General features: G+C 40.3%; 1 protein-coding gene across 2 annotated transcripts in view; it reads right to left on the bottom strand.

The window, feature by feature from the left end:
* Positions 1-1,213: 1,213 nt before the first annotated feature.
* LOC137341665 (SRSF protein kinase 2-like) overlaps positions 1,214-15,056 on the bottom strand; it is a 177,481-nt gene continuing 163,638 nt past the window's right edge. For both annotated transcript variants that reach the window (XM_068005013.1, XM_068005014.1), the window contains one exon: positions 1,214-3,111. In XM_068005013.1, coding sequence (XP_067861114.1) covers positions 2,927-3,111 — 185 coding nt within the window. In that variant the 3' untranslated portion in view covers positions 1,214-2,926. The remainder of the gene's footprint in view (positions 3,112-15,056) is intronic.

Consider the following 15,056-nt stretch of genomic DNA (forward strand, 5'->3'; position numbering starts at 1 on the left):
CCAGTTAGAATGGGTAATATATGGACTCTGCCTGGAGCCCTTTGCTGGAGATCTACTCCACCAAGACATCTAGCTGGCTCAGGCATGATGGGCCAAATGGCCTCCTTCTGTGCTGTATCGTTCTATGATTCTGTGATCTTTGCCCCCACAGGACAGTAAGAATAGGTTAAACTGGGAACAAAGTCACAAATCTGCCCTGAACCCGAGGGACACCAAATTATGCTGATCCCTAAAGCATGTGTTTCCCATCTTACTCTTAACTGTACCAAATATAATGCGTCATTATATTCTCCTGAAAGTTCCATGTAATAAAACTGTATAGTGACTTGACAAATTGTAGGCATTTTTTGAATTAAAAGAAAAGATATGCTTGAAGCATTACTTCAAGTTAAACCAAGACAGTAGGATAAAGAGCCATTGCTTCAAACAGGTGACGGGCAAATGATAAAGGAAGAAATTCTTCAAAGAAAAATAAACATTTGTAAAAGAGTTCCAGGAAGAGCAGCTGAGGCAAAAAGCTCAAGGGTCACTCAAGAGCACATTCAATGGCATGATGGAGGGACTGTCCACTTTTATTTTCACTTTCGTATCAATTACTTTTTCATTTCTGATCTCTGATATAGCAAAATATTTTAACATATAAATTTTCTTTTTTTGAATGAATGATCTTAAGATGGACTAAATGGCCTTCCATTTATTTTCATGTATTTATCTTGTAATCTCAGATTGAACTGATTTTTGGCGTCAATGAAAAAAAAACAAAAGAAAACCTGAAAGCTAAAACAAAAAGCACAGCAAATACAATAATGCAAAATTTCTATGGAAGCTGTGAATCACTGTTTAAAAATGACTAAAAAACTCAGTAAAGAGAGCCAGCAAAGAGCTTGTGCTGATGACGAGAATAAAACTTAAGGCAAGACTTAGAATGAGAATACATCGAAGGAGTGGAAGGTCACCTAACCTTTAAAACGAAAGAACAGGATTGTCTCCAAGTAATTTTCCCCCGGTGGATGGCGGGGCGATTACCTATTGTATGTGGAGACTGACTGAATTAAGGCATTATTAGAGTGGGTGACAATAAAAAGGCCATACATTTTGCATTTAAATATTATTCTAGAATAATACATATAGTATCCTATACACAACTAAATGTTGGTGTGAAATTTATTATTGCAAATCATCTTGTCGTTACTATTCCAATGAGCAGCACAACTTGTGGAAACAAAACAGTTTAATTAGACAGTTACAAGCACCTCAAACAAGTGGCTATTGTTACAATACCAGAATTTTTTGTCCACAATCTAGTTATTGCAAAGGCAGATGGATAAACCGGCAATTGGTAGATTTAGGAATGTGGCACCATAATTAAAGTGGAAAATGGGAATAAAACTAGCCAGTTCACTTTCACATCATTGACTGTTTGGAGGCTAGTGCACACTTGAAGACCTGACAAGTAGAAAACGTCACTGCAAATGAGATAGAACATGCCAGAATAGCATTTGACCACAACATTCTGCTACCTAATAAGTCTTTCATTACACACAGCAACTCAGAAAACATTTAAACTAACATTTCAAGAATGCAATGCTTACATGGATGATTAAAAAAAATACTTCCTATTTACAGTGTTAATCCCTGAAAAAGCTACAAAGACCAGTGCAATTTGTTGTGCCACTGTCTGATTCCGAGAAAGCAATGTTGTAAACAGACTAAGATCAGCTTTCCTTTTATACTAGTCTGTGGGGTCTGCTGTACTGCAAATGGTTTCAAACAAGTTTTATCATGTCCACTTTTATTTTCACTTTCATATCAATGACTTTATCATTTCTGAACTCTGACACAGCAAAATATTTTAACATATAAATATTTTGTGACAAAATAGTAAATCTACACATAGAAAAGTCACTTTTTCCTTTTTACTCCATTTTGCCAGCTTCAGTACAGGAAATCACAAATCCTTTTCTTGGCTATATATCTTACAATGCTGAAGCACAGTAAGGATAGTTTCATTAAAAAGAAACATTTTTTGTAATGTCAAACTTTGTGGAGGGCCCATTCTTATGGGTATTCTTTCATAAATAAGGACAGACAATTAAGGGACTATTGCAGTAACTACAAAGCATACTTGTGGCCAGACAACTTGTCTCCTTTAAAGGGCTGTTTTAGGACTAATCTGTTGGTATAGGTGTGGATGGATTGCAAAATTAATTACAAGGCATTTATGAACACATCAGAGACCCAGCAATGCAATACTAACTCTGAGGCAACAAATGTAAAATTTACACAGCCTCCTTTGTAAGTAGACAAGCTCCAAAACATGCATTCTCTTAGCCACAAGGCATTCATGAGAACATTACAGTTTAAGTCCCATTTCTGTATTTTATGGAAAGATATTTTACAGGAAAATCTACAGATTTTACAAGAATAATGCTTCTTTCCTATTGGATACAATTGTACAGCTCTTTGCAATATCTCAGCTACTTCCTTACTTGATACAGTAGCTTCTTACCTTTATCTTCTTGTCATTCAATATTAATACTCATCAGCTAAAACAATTTTCATAAATAGGTACAAAAAATATCCAAACACATGAAAAAAACAAATATTTTTCTCATTACTTTCAGTTAGGAAATTTAACATGAGAAGGTCAGGCGACACAAGAAACAAAGCATCAAGACATGTTAAGTGTTTTCAGCACAGAGTCAGTTGGCCAACTACCTCTTGCTAAGGACAAAAACTACCCTTCCCAAAAACACAGTGCACAAAAGCAAAATTTCAAACATTAACAGTACTTCAGTGTGAACAATGGTCTGATGTTGGAGCCATCTGATTTACACCCCTGTTGTTTGAGAGTTTGCCACTTTGCTGGGTCCGCGATGAACACTGGAGTGATCGTTGGCTCCAAAAAGAAAGCTGGTGAATGCTGCTAGGAGCCCAGCCAGGGGTGTCTGAGGCATTCTGCTGCAGAAGCTCGTTTCTCCGGGACCATTTCTAGCATGGGCAGCAAGAAGTCAGTGAACTGTGCAGCTTCTTCATGAGGCCATCCATATTTCTCTATTAGCACATCAAATAAGCTCCAGGGTTTCAGTTTTGTAATGTGTCGTAGTTCTCCTATGCACAAAGTAGAAAGCAGTCAGTAAAATTCACAGGAGTCAATTGAAGATCAACATTAGGACAAGAGCAAATCCTGAAAGTAAATGTGTCTGGGTTTCAGTTTCTTGCAACTCTATTGCCTTAATGTTTACAGTTTCCATATAGATAGTTTTCTGTCAGTAAGCTGAAACCTACAGTCTTGACACATGATGTAGGTGGAAGAGCATGCCACAGATTAACAATTGCCCCTTAACTATGATAGAAAATACCAAACACTACATGGGGTGCTCACCAAATTCTCCCATCCATTCTGAAAGGAGGTAAACAGCACACGGTCAGCCCAGTTCTTGATTCAACTGAAAGGAAACTAACTAAAGTTGAGCAGCTAAAGCAGGGCTTTTATGGCAAATGAAGCATTCATATCACAAAATGTTGAGAATATTAATTACCTTCTTCTCTAACATACTTGCCTGAAGAGTCAACCATGAGAGATAATGGCCCGGAATTTGCTCCAAAAATAACAGAGCTGAAGAACGCTCACCGTTATTTAAGGGCAAATGGAAGAGCGGCGAATGCGCATGCGCTGTCAAACACGCAAATCCATAAGTTGCTCTACGAGATTCACTGTTCATTTGAAAGCTGCGTGGGAAGGACAGCTCGCCGGTGAAATGGATGGACCAGCGCAAAGTTACTGCACTGAACAGCTGGAAACGAATTAATCTACACAGAAAAAAGTACGTTGGTTTTTTTTTTAGGTGTACGCTAACTTTTAACGGCGTGGTAAGTCTTTACGATTGCCAAACAACCTTTCTGGCACTGAAAATTAACTTTTAAAAATGTGGACTCTCATTCCTTCTGATTGTTGTTGGAGATTTTTTTAAAAAATATTTTAAAATTTTTTTTACTTTTTATTTCTCTCTCTTTTATCTCTATCTTTTAATTCAATGTTTCTTACCTTCTCTTTATTTCACTTTCGCTAACTGATTTTACTGTTGTAGCGTGCACCTCTTGGTATGTCTCTGTGTGGCTTGTCAAGGATGCTTCAATCTGATTGGTTTAGGGGACAGAGAGATCCTTTCCCTGTTCACACAGCTCACAGATGCTCAGGAGAGGACGCTGCACTTTTTGCAGCTCACCATTAGAGGAAGCTCCCTCGTCGATTGTTTGTGGCAAGTTTAAATCTAATGAGCAGCAGGCACCGTTCATTTGCCACTCAGAGCAAATTCCAGACCAATGAATTTCATCTACTTCCTTCAGTCAGTAGACTCTCATACATTAGCATTTCAAAGAAGGACTGCCCCACCAGTGAGCACACTTTGACCTAATAAGTTTGAGTATAGGCAGTGGCCCTAATGAAGATTGGCTACTTTTCATTCAAAATGTGGATATATCCAGTTTTGTATACTGGTCACTCCCTACAGAGACAAAATATATTTTTTTGATACAGCTAGCTGAAGCTAATTTTTAAAAATTACATTTACCCATCTCAGATCATATTAAAAAATTCTCTATTTGGTAGAGGGCAAAAACTCTGCTTCAGTTGCAATGTTATTGTTCAAGACCATTTTCATTTATCCTAAAATGAAAGATTATTTATACATGGATCAAATCTCAACATGGTTATTTCAGATCCAACTCTACATCCTCCTCTTACATAATAACAATGAGCAAATTACAGTGTGGCCACAGTTTCCATGGCTATAAATCCAGAAAGCTATGGTAACATTTAAGAAAAAATGAAACATAAAAAGGCCAGACCATCGAATCTAGTCCTTCTACAAACCACATACAATTTGATGCTTGAATACTCTTGCCAATTTAGTTAATCGAAGGGAATCAAGTGAAACTCCAGAATATCTGACATTACAACATAAATTATTCATCTTGGATCAGCAAGATCTTTCTTGGCACATTTCCATTGTCCCAGTACCTCAACAACTAATATGTTTCAGCGTATTTGATCACTTGCATCTATACTTATTCTTACAACCTTCAAATCCACTCCAAAATATTTAACCAGGTCTTTTTAATTTAAATTCATAAAACAGCATCAACCTGCTTTTGCTGAGAGTCTTGTTCTAGATATCAACCACTCCCTGAGAAAAAAAATCTAATGTATAGTCTCACAGAGACTCATTCATTTTGCCCTCAAAATTCTGCAGTCACGCTCCAAGTTAAAATAGCCTGGCTACATCTACAATATCTAAGCCTTGTAGCACTTGAGACCGGGAACACATTCCCAGTTTATCTTCATTCTCCAAAAGAAAGCATGTTTAGTTTAGTGAGTCTCTGTTCATAGATTAGAATCTTAAATCACAAAATTATCCTCGCTGGTCTAATCTGAACCTTCTCTGGCAGATCAGTAGTACGTGTGAAAGCTGCACACAATTGTCTAGACTTTTCGATTATCATTATTTTAACACCCATTTAAAATAAAATGCTGGCGATCTAGGCCAATGTTCCAGAATTCCCCTCACCATTGATCCATATAAAGTTTAAATAACTTGATTGACTTATAAATAAACTTTCTCAAGGTATTTCTCAGTAAATTAGCCTGTTAACACCAACTTCATATTGACCAGATATTTTCATGTGAACAGTCAGTAATCATAATCAAATCCTTTTTCTGTTCCACCTTTGCTTCTAACCCTGCTTCATCTTGTGCACATTTCATGCTTCCTGTACCAAAAATGGGTTATTTTTCAATGCTGTTCCTTAGCTGATCTGTTTTTTATTCAGATTATTCTGAACATGGTCAATTAAATTTATTCGATTACTGACATCAGAAAACTTTACACAAGTATCTGAAGTATTCTGTTCCAAACGATTTATGAATATTGAAGACAGTGGACCCAGAGAACACCCCTGCAAAACTTCTTCAGTCAATGTGTTCAGAGACAAAGTCTTTTACATTTACCACCACCTTCCCATTGGTAAACTAGCTATCTGATTTGTTGCTAATTCTATTCATCTGAAGTTTCTCTAAGGGTCTCACATGAAGAACTGTATCAAATGCCTTTTGAAAGTCCAAGTAAATTATACCTACATTATAGCCCTGGTCCACTAGTTTAGTTACCTCCTGTGAGAATTTCAGTAGATTACTGAGGCATGACCTACTGCTTCTAAATCCAGGCTGACTACTCCTTATGGCCTCTGTGCTATTAGGATGAACTTTGTAAATTGCTGTTGAACATTTTCCCCACTACGAGTGCTGGGCTAACTAGTCCAAAATTCCTGGGGTTCATGTCTCACTCCTTTTCTGAATTAAAGAAACAAAAAACGTTCATTGGTTAGCAAAGGTTTAGTTTACATTTTGAAGAATGTACACCATACAAATTTTTTAAGAGTTAATTTGCTATCCCTTTACTCACATTTAGATGTCTTTCACATACTCTGAAGAGATGTAGGATTTATCTAAACAGCAGAAAATGGGTTCTGCACCAACTTTTCTTCTTTTTCGTTAGTAAATATATAGGAAGATGTGTTAAATTCCATTCCGATTTATAATTAGTGTTTTTCTCTAGCAAATATGAAACTATCTCTGTCTAATTTATTTAATGATGTGGAGATGCCGGTGATGGACTGGGGTTGACAATTGTAAACAATTTTACAACACCAAGTTATAGTCCAACAATTTTATTTGAAATTCACAAGCTTTCGGAGGCTTCCTCCTTCCTCAGGTGAATGTTGTGGAAAACACACCATTCACCTGAGGAAGGAGGAAGCCTCCGAAAGCTTGTGAATTTCAAATAAAATTGTTGGACTATAACTTGGTGTTGTAAAATTGTTTATAATTTATTTAAATGAAAGTTTTGTATGAGGGCTCAACAGCTGCCCGAGAGGAACATTGCAGAATGCTATGAACATGCACTGGAAACAAGGCTTGGGATTATGATTACATAGCAAAGGATGACTAGCAGATTTGCACTGTGGCACATGCTATTTTATCCTGCAGCAGACAAAAGGAGATTAAGTTCAAGATATTACATAGGGCATAGTGGGACACATAAGATGACTGCATCAAATAGATTTCATCTATTTCCCTTAAGGGAGGGAAAATTTGTGATAAACCAGGATACCGCTAGAAGTACAAATTATTTTTCTATTATCGGCCAGTTTGCCTTACTTCAGTTGTTGGTAGTTTGTAATACAGGATGAAATTACTAAGCATTTGGAGAAACACGAGATGATCAGAACCAGTCATTATTGACTTCTAAAAGGCAGGTTGTGCTTGACATAGTGTTCTTTGAAGAAAAATAGCAGATAATAAAGGAAATGCATTGGGTAATGTTTATGTGGATTTTCAAAAGACATTTGATAAGAAACCACACAAGGGACTCCTGGAAAAGATAATGGCACATGGCCACATGGAGAAATGGTTGGTGGGTAGAAAGTGAAGGGTTGGGGTAAAAGGAAGTTTCTCAAACTGGAAAGATGTGATGAGTGTTGTTCCACAGATGACTGTGTAAGAGCTGCTTTTTTACTATATACAAAAATGACTTGGACTTAGAAACTGAGGGAACAGTACCAAATTTGCTGAGGACAACAAAAGGTGGGGGGATGGTGCATATGACAAATTATGATACTAAAGAATGGGCAGATGCAGTTTAATGTAGAAAAATGTGAAGTAATATATTTTGGAAGAATAGGGCAAGAAAATAAACTTTAAATGATAAAAATTTTAAATGGAGTAGAGTAGCAGAGAGGTTATGATGTGCAGCTACCCAGGTCATTACAGGTGACAGCACATGTTGATAAGGCCATAAAAAGGAATATGGAATCCTCGCTTTTATTCCTAGGTACCCAGAATACAAAAGCAGAAGTAATGTTGAATTTATACAAGACCTTAATTTAGCCCCAGCTGGATTACCGTGCGCACCTTCGGTCACCCCATTATAGGAAGGACATAAAAGCTTTGGAAAAGTGCAGTATTGACTCACTAGGATGTTACTAGAAATGAGGGGTACAGTTATGAAGAGAGGCTTGAAAAGTTGTGTGTTTTCTCCCCCAATAGAAACTGAAAACAATTTTACAACACCAAGTTATAGTCCAGCAATTTTATTTGAAATTCACAAGCTTTCGGAGGCTTCCTCCTTCCTCAGGTGAATGTGGAATAGAAACTGAGAAATTGAAGGTGAACTGATTGAGGTCTTAAAGATTAAGAAGGTTATAAACAAAAAATGTTCCATGTATCCCACAAAAAGGCAGGCACAGCCATTTGGGTTCCCAGAGCAACACCTTTTATTTGGAGGAAGTGAGTGGAGTCAAAGGAGAAGTTGTTCAATGTAAGGAGAAGTTGTTCAATGCAAGAACAAGTTCAGCCAGGCAGAGGAGGGTGGTGGTGGATGGGGACTGGTTGGGCCTCCTTCAAGGAACAAGGACCCGCAGGCAATCCTGGGGAGGTGGGGGGGGGAAATGGAGGTATAGAGGGGCTGGACGTCCGTGGTGAAAAAGAAACGGTTAGGGCCGGGAAACTGGAAACTGTTAAAAGTGGTAGAGGGCATTGGAAGAGTCGCGGATGTACGTCGGAAGAGACTGGGCAAGGGGAGAAAAAATATGGAGTTGAGATAGAAAGAAATAAGTTCCGTGGGGCAAGAACAGTCTGAAACGATGGGTCTGCCAGGGCAGTCCTGTTTATGGATCTCAGGAAGGAGGTAGAAGTGGGCTGTACACAGTTGCGGGACTATGAGGTTGGAGGCCATGGTGGGGGGGATCTCCAGAGGAGATAAGGTCAGTGACAGTCTGGGAAACTATGGCTTGATGTTCGGCAATGGGGTCATGGTCCAGGGGGAGGTAGGGGGTGGTGTCGGAGAGTTGCCGTTCAGTCTCCGCAAGATAGAGGTCTGTTCGCCAAACAACAACATCACCGCCCTTGTCAGCAGGTTTAATGCCAACGTCAGGATTTTACCTGAGAAAACGGAGTGCTGCAAGTTCAGCGGGAGGTAGGTTAGAGTAAGTGAGTGAGGAGAGTAGAGAAATTGAACAAGCCGATGTCACGCCAGGAGGTCCCAATGAAAAGGTCAAGAGAGGGTAAGAGGCCAGATGGAAGGGTCAAGGTGGAACGAGAATTCTGAAGACGGGAGAAAGGGTCCGCTGTGCAGGGGGGGAAACTCCTGGCCAAAGAAGTGGACATGGAGGCAAAGGAAGAAAAGCTCAGCATTTTTAGGGATAAGCTGTCAACCAATATCTACAAAAGCCCACAGACTCCCACAGCTACCTTGATTACACTTCCTCCCACCCCTCTTCCTATAAAGGACTCTATTCCATTCTCCCAGTTTCTCCGTCGCATCTGTTCTGACAATGCCACCTTCCACACCAGTGCTTCAGATATGTCTTCCTTTTTCCTCAAGCGAGGATTCCCCACACTGTAGTTGACAGGGTCCTCGACTGTGTCCGTCCCATTTTCTGCACTTCTGCCCTCACCCCTTCCCCTCCCTCCCAGAATCACGATTGGGTCCCCCTTGTCCTCACCTTTCACCTCACCAGCCTCCATATTCAACGTATAATCCTCTGCCATTTCCGCCACCACCAGCGCAATGCCACCACCAAACACATCTTCTCCCCCCCCCCTTCCCCTCCCCTCCCTTCCCGCATTCCAAAGGGACCGTTCCCTCCGCGACACCCTGGTCCACTTTTCCTTTATCCCCAACACCCTATCTCCTTCCCATGGCACCTGCCCGTGCGAGCGCAGGAGATGCAACACCTGCCCTTTCAGCTACTCCCTTCACATCGTCCAGGGCCCCAAACACTCCTTCCAGGTGAAACAGTGATTTACTTGTACTTCCTTCAATTTAGTATACCGTATTCGCTGCTCACAATGCGGTCTCCTCTACACTGGGGAGACCAAACGCAGATTGGGTGATCACTTTGCTGAACTTCTCCACTCAGTCCGTAAGTGTGATCCTGACCTAGTTGTCACTAGCCATCTTAATTCTCCGTCCCACTCCCACCTCGGCCTCCTGCACTGTTCCAATGAAGCTCAACGGAAGCTCGAGGAACAGCACTTCATCTTTTGATTAGGCACTTTACAACCTTCCGGACTCAACATTGAATTCAATAACTTCAGATCATAACTACTGCTCCCATTTTTAAAAATCTTTTTTTCGGACAGCAGGTGCCAGTAATGGTTCTGCTGTTGCCATTTACAGCTCCTCCAGACCATCTTTTGATTCTTTACTTGTCCCATTACCACCCTCCTTGCCTTGCACCATCATCCCTTTTGTCATTTAATCACTCCTGCCCTCCAACCTATCACAGACCTTCCCTTTTGTTCCTTCCTCCACTCCCCTTCCTCCCCCACTTTCCCTGGCTCTGCACTTGCTTAAAAACTGTTAAATTGTCCAGTTCTGATGAAACGGCATAGACCTGAAACGTTAACTCTGTTTCTTTCTCCACAGATGCTGAGTATTTCCAGCATTCTCTGTTTTTATTTCAGATTTCTAGCATCTGCAGTATTTTGCTTTTGATTCAATGCGGATTTATCTGGTTATGGGTTAATTTCCTGCCATTTATGGAAGCTTTATATTGAAACCAAAATAGGTTTGCAATAAAAACAGTTTAATGTCAGTGGCCCATTTTAATTTCACTCACAGGTTTTTTAAAGCATGCAATTGCTTAATTAATTCATTGTAATGCCTTCCTTTCTGGTTATCATACTTCAACAAATTTCTAAACTAGCAATGACAGGATTATGTTGGGGTCTTTTAAACTTTTAGAACTTGTGCCAACTAAGTCAAAACGGTCGTCAGATAAAAAGCCCCAGCGGAAGAGAATAAAACCAGTGGATGTGCAAATGTGCCCAAAAGCCTTCAAAAAATTAAAGTTGATGGGTCTAGTACAATTGTCCCATTTTTTGGAAATTAATTTATACAGCTCCAGGTACAGCAACTCTAGAGAGTCCAACTTAGTAAGTACAACCATCATATTAGTTATTCTGCAAAGCAGATCAGACCTCTGGACCTCGGTCTACACAAAAATGCAACTTAAAATATGTAAAAACCTTCATAGAATATGATACTGTTCCAAGATGGCAGTGCATCTGAAGCCATATATGTGGAATATTAGAAATTCCATATATATTGCAATTATATTAGCTCCATAAATTGAGATTTTTTTCATGGTCTATAGGCAACATGCACCTCACTGAAGCCCCTCAGCACAGATGGCCTTTCACAACAGGTTTCCATGTCTTCCGCTTACTCAGTTTGCATCCAATTCCCTTCCACGTTCGCCCACGTATTTCCAACTTGTCCGTTTATCCAATGTGCATTTGAGCGCCCTTGCACATCTCCTGATTAAACATTACTGCTCTTGATCTCATACTAAGAATGCATGGATGCAACATAAATTATAAGTCATTGAATGTTGCTGAAAATGAAGACAACTATAAAAATTTTCAATTGGATGAAACCTTTTAAGAATATGGTCCAGAAATTCCACATGGTGAGTTCACCACTTTTACATCAATGGAAAGTGAGTTGCATTTGATGGTTTGGAGAGTTATTTACACAAGAATTTCCTGAGTCAGTTCATTTGCAAATCCATTGGGGTAGCTTGGCACAAAACCAGTATAAAATGGGAATAATCTGCTGGGAGCACAGAAATTAGAATGCAGCCTTTAAAAAGACAGTTCTAGCTGAAGATTGCAGCAGCAGGCTGGTGGAGCAGCAGGTAAATAAGGAACAGTGCTTGGCTCAGTCAGCTGACTGTCAGCTGGCTTAACTGCATGTCTCATGTCTGTCTACCACAGAAGCAGGTGGCACGAGCAGCCAGACAAGGGACAAGGGCATGGCCAGAGGCAGAGAAGGAGATGCCACAATTTCACAGAAACGGACCTGAAAACCCTCCTGGAAGAAATTAAGCTCAGGAGAGAGACTGACTGCTGGGTATCCATGGCTGGAAACCTGCCAAAAATGTTATTCATGCCATGTGAAGAAAGGTAGCATTGGCACTGCCAACCAGGCCTGTCGACCAGTGGCACAGAAGTTCAATGACCTGATCATGACAGGCAAGTTAACACACTGACCGCTCTCCCTTTTCTTCTTTGGGCCCCAGCACACTCTTTACCCTCTAAAAGTAAAACTGCACAACTAATCTTTCACAATTCACTAGGTTAAGGGGAGGTGTATTAACTCAGGATGTCACAGTATGGCTACCTATCTTCCTTGACAGCAATTACTTTCCTGCTAGCATTCCTAACAGCAAGCACAACCCTAAAACTCCTTTCTCCACTTTAATCGGGTGATACCACCACATCTCTTACTTCAGCTCTCCCATGCTACTTGGCACCTCAGAATGATAGCCACCTCATGAGACAGTTAGTATGAACTTTTTTAACCAGTACGTTGCAAGCCCAACAAGAAGGGGCGCAGTTCTGGATTTAGTTTTAGGGAATGAAGCTGGGCAGGTGGAAGGAGTATCAGAGAAAGAGCATTTTGTGATCATAATTCAGTTAGATTTAGTATAGTTATGGAAAAGAACAAAGATAGAATAGGTATAAAAGTTCTAAATTGGGGAAAGGCCGATTTTACCAAGCTGAGAAGTGATTTAGCAAAAGTGGACTGGGAACAGCAACTTGAAGGTAAATCAGTGTCAGAGCAGTGGGAGGCATTCGAGGGGGAGATTCAAGGGGTTCAGAGTAAACATGTTCCCACAAAGAAAAAGGGTGGGACTGCCAAATCTAGAGACCCCTGGATGACCAGGAGCATACAGGGCAAAAAAAGGGACGCTTATGTCATACACCAAGAGCTCAATACTGCAGAAAGCCTAGAGGTGTATAGAAAATGCAGGGGTGAAATTAAAAAGGAAATTAGTAAAGCAAAGAGAGGGCATGAAAAATTAAGGAAAACTCAAAAATATTTTATAAATAAAGAGCAAGTGGATAACTAAGGAAAGAGTAGGGCTTATTAGAGACCAAAAAGGTAACCTGTGTGTGGAGGCTGAAGATGTGGGTACGGTTCTTAATGAATACTTTGCGTCTGTCTTCACAAAAGAGGGGGACAATGCAGAAATTGTACTTAAGGAGGAGGAGTGTGAAATATTGGATGGGATAAACATAGTGAGAGAGGAAGTATTAAGAGGATTAGCATCTTTGAAAGTAGATAAATTGCCAGGTCCGGATGAAATTTATCCCAGGCTGTTAAGAGAAGCAAGGGAGGAAATAGCAGACGTTCTGACCATCATTTTCCAATCCTCCCTGGCTACAGGCATGGTGCCGAAGGATTGGAGGACTGTTAACGTTGTATCGCTGTTTAAAAAGGGAGAAAAAGATAGATTGAATAATTATAGGACAGGCAGTCTAACCTCGGTGGTGGGCAAATTATTGGAATTGATTCTTAGGGACAGCATAAATTGTCATTTAGAAAGGCACGGGCTAATCAAGGACAGTCTGCATGGATTTGTTAAGGGAAGGTAGTGTCTGACTAACTTGATTGAATTTTTTGAGCAGGTAACAAGGAGGGTTGATGAGATTAATCTGTTTGATGTAGTTTACATGGATTTTAGCAAGGCTTTTGACAAGGTCCTACATGGCAGACTGGTCAAAAAAGTAAAAGTAAAAGCCCATGGGATCCCAGGGAAAGTGGCAGGAAGCAAAGGGTAACGGTTGACAGGTGTTTTTGCGACTGGAAGGCTGTTTCCAATGGGGTTCCGCAAGGCTCTGTACTAGGTCCCTTGCTTTTTGTGGTAGATATTGATGATTTGGACTTGAATGGGGGGGGCTTGGTCAAGAAGTCTGTAGATGATACAAAAATTGACTGTGCAGTTGATAGTGAGGAGGAAAGCTGTAGACTGCAGGAAGATATCAATGGACTGGTCAGGTGGGCAGAAAAGTGGCAAATGGAATTCAATCCAGAGAAGTGTGAGGTAATGCAATTTGGGGGGGGGGTGCAAACAAGGCAAGGGAGTACACAATAAATGGGAGGATACGGAGAGGTGTAGAGGAACAAAAGGGACCTTGGTGTGCAGGTCCACAGATCCCTGAAGGTAGCAGGACAGGTAGATAAGGTGGTTAAAAAGACGTACAGGATACTTTCCTTTATTAGCCAAGGCACAGAATATAAGAGCAGGGAGGTTATGCCAGAACTGTATAAAACATTGATTAGGCCACAGCTTGAGTACTGCATATTGTTCTGGTCACCACATTACAGGAAAGAGGTGATTACACTAGAGAGGGTGCAGAGGAGATTTATGAGGATGTTGCCAGGGCTGGAGAATTTTAGCTAGGAAAAAAGATTGGGTAGGCTGGGGTTGTTTTCTTTGGAACAAAGAAGGCTGAGGGGAGATTTAATTGAGGTATATAAAATTATGACGGGATTAGATAGAGTGGATAGGGAGGACTTATTTCCCTTAGCAGAGGGATCAGTGACCAGGGGGCATAGATTTAAAGTAACTGGGAGAAGGATTAAAGGGGAGCTGAGGAGAATATTTTTCACCCAGAGGATGGTGGGGGTCTGGATCTCACTGTCTGGAAGGGTAGTAGAGGCAGAAACCCTCAACTCATTTAAAAAGTACTTGGATGTCTACGGACCAAGTGCTGGAAAGTGGGATTAAGCTGGATAGCTCTTTCTCGGCCAGCACGGACATAATGGGCCGAATGGCTTCCTACTGTGCAGTAACTTTCTATGATTTTATGATTCTAACGAATATTGAAAAGATGAGTAATGGTAGAACTGGGTTACTTTATTCCTATCAGGACTTTGCTCTTTGAGGAGTGCAAGTTCCATTAATCAAAAGAAATTGCCTGCTTGGCGAAAGGAGTTTGAGGGTTTTCCAATATTAACAAATCTGTTTGATTCAAAAGAAGAAAATCCAGAGATCTTAAGCAAGGAGGGCTAATCCATGATTGAGATATTTATGCATGGATTGTAGAAGAAACAGGTTTCAGGGATGAATGGCGTTTTCTCATTCGAACCTTCATATTCAATATAAAGTTATTTAGACCACTGATTCAGAAGAGAGGCAAC

The sequence above is a fragment of the Heptranchias perlo genome, chromosome 24 (genome assembly GCF_035084215.1).
Source record: "Heptranchias perlo isolate sHepPer1 chromosome 24, sHepPer1.hap1, whole genome shotgun sequence".
In the NCBI taxonomy this organism is placed as follows: domain Eukaryota; kingdom Metazoa; phylum Chordata; class Chondrichthyes; order Hexanchiformes; family Hexanchidae; genus Heptranchias; species Heptranchias perlo.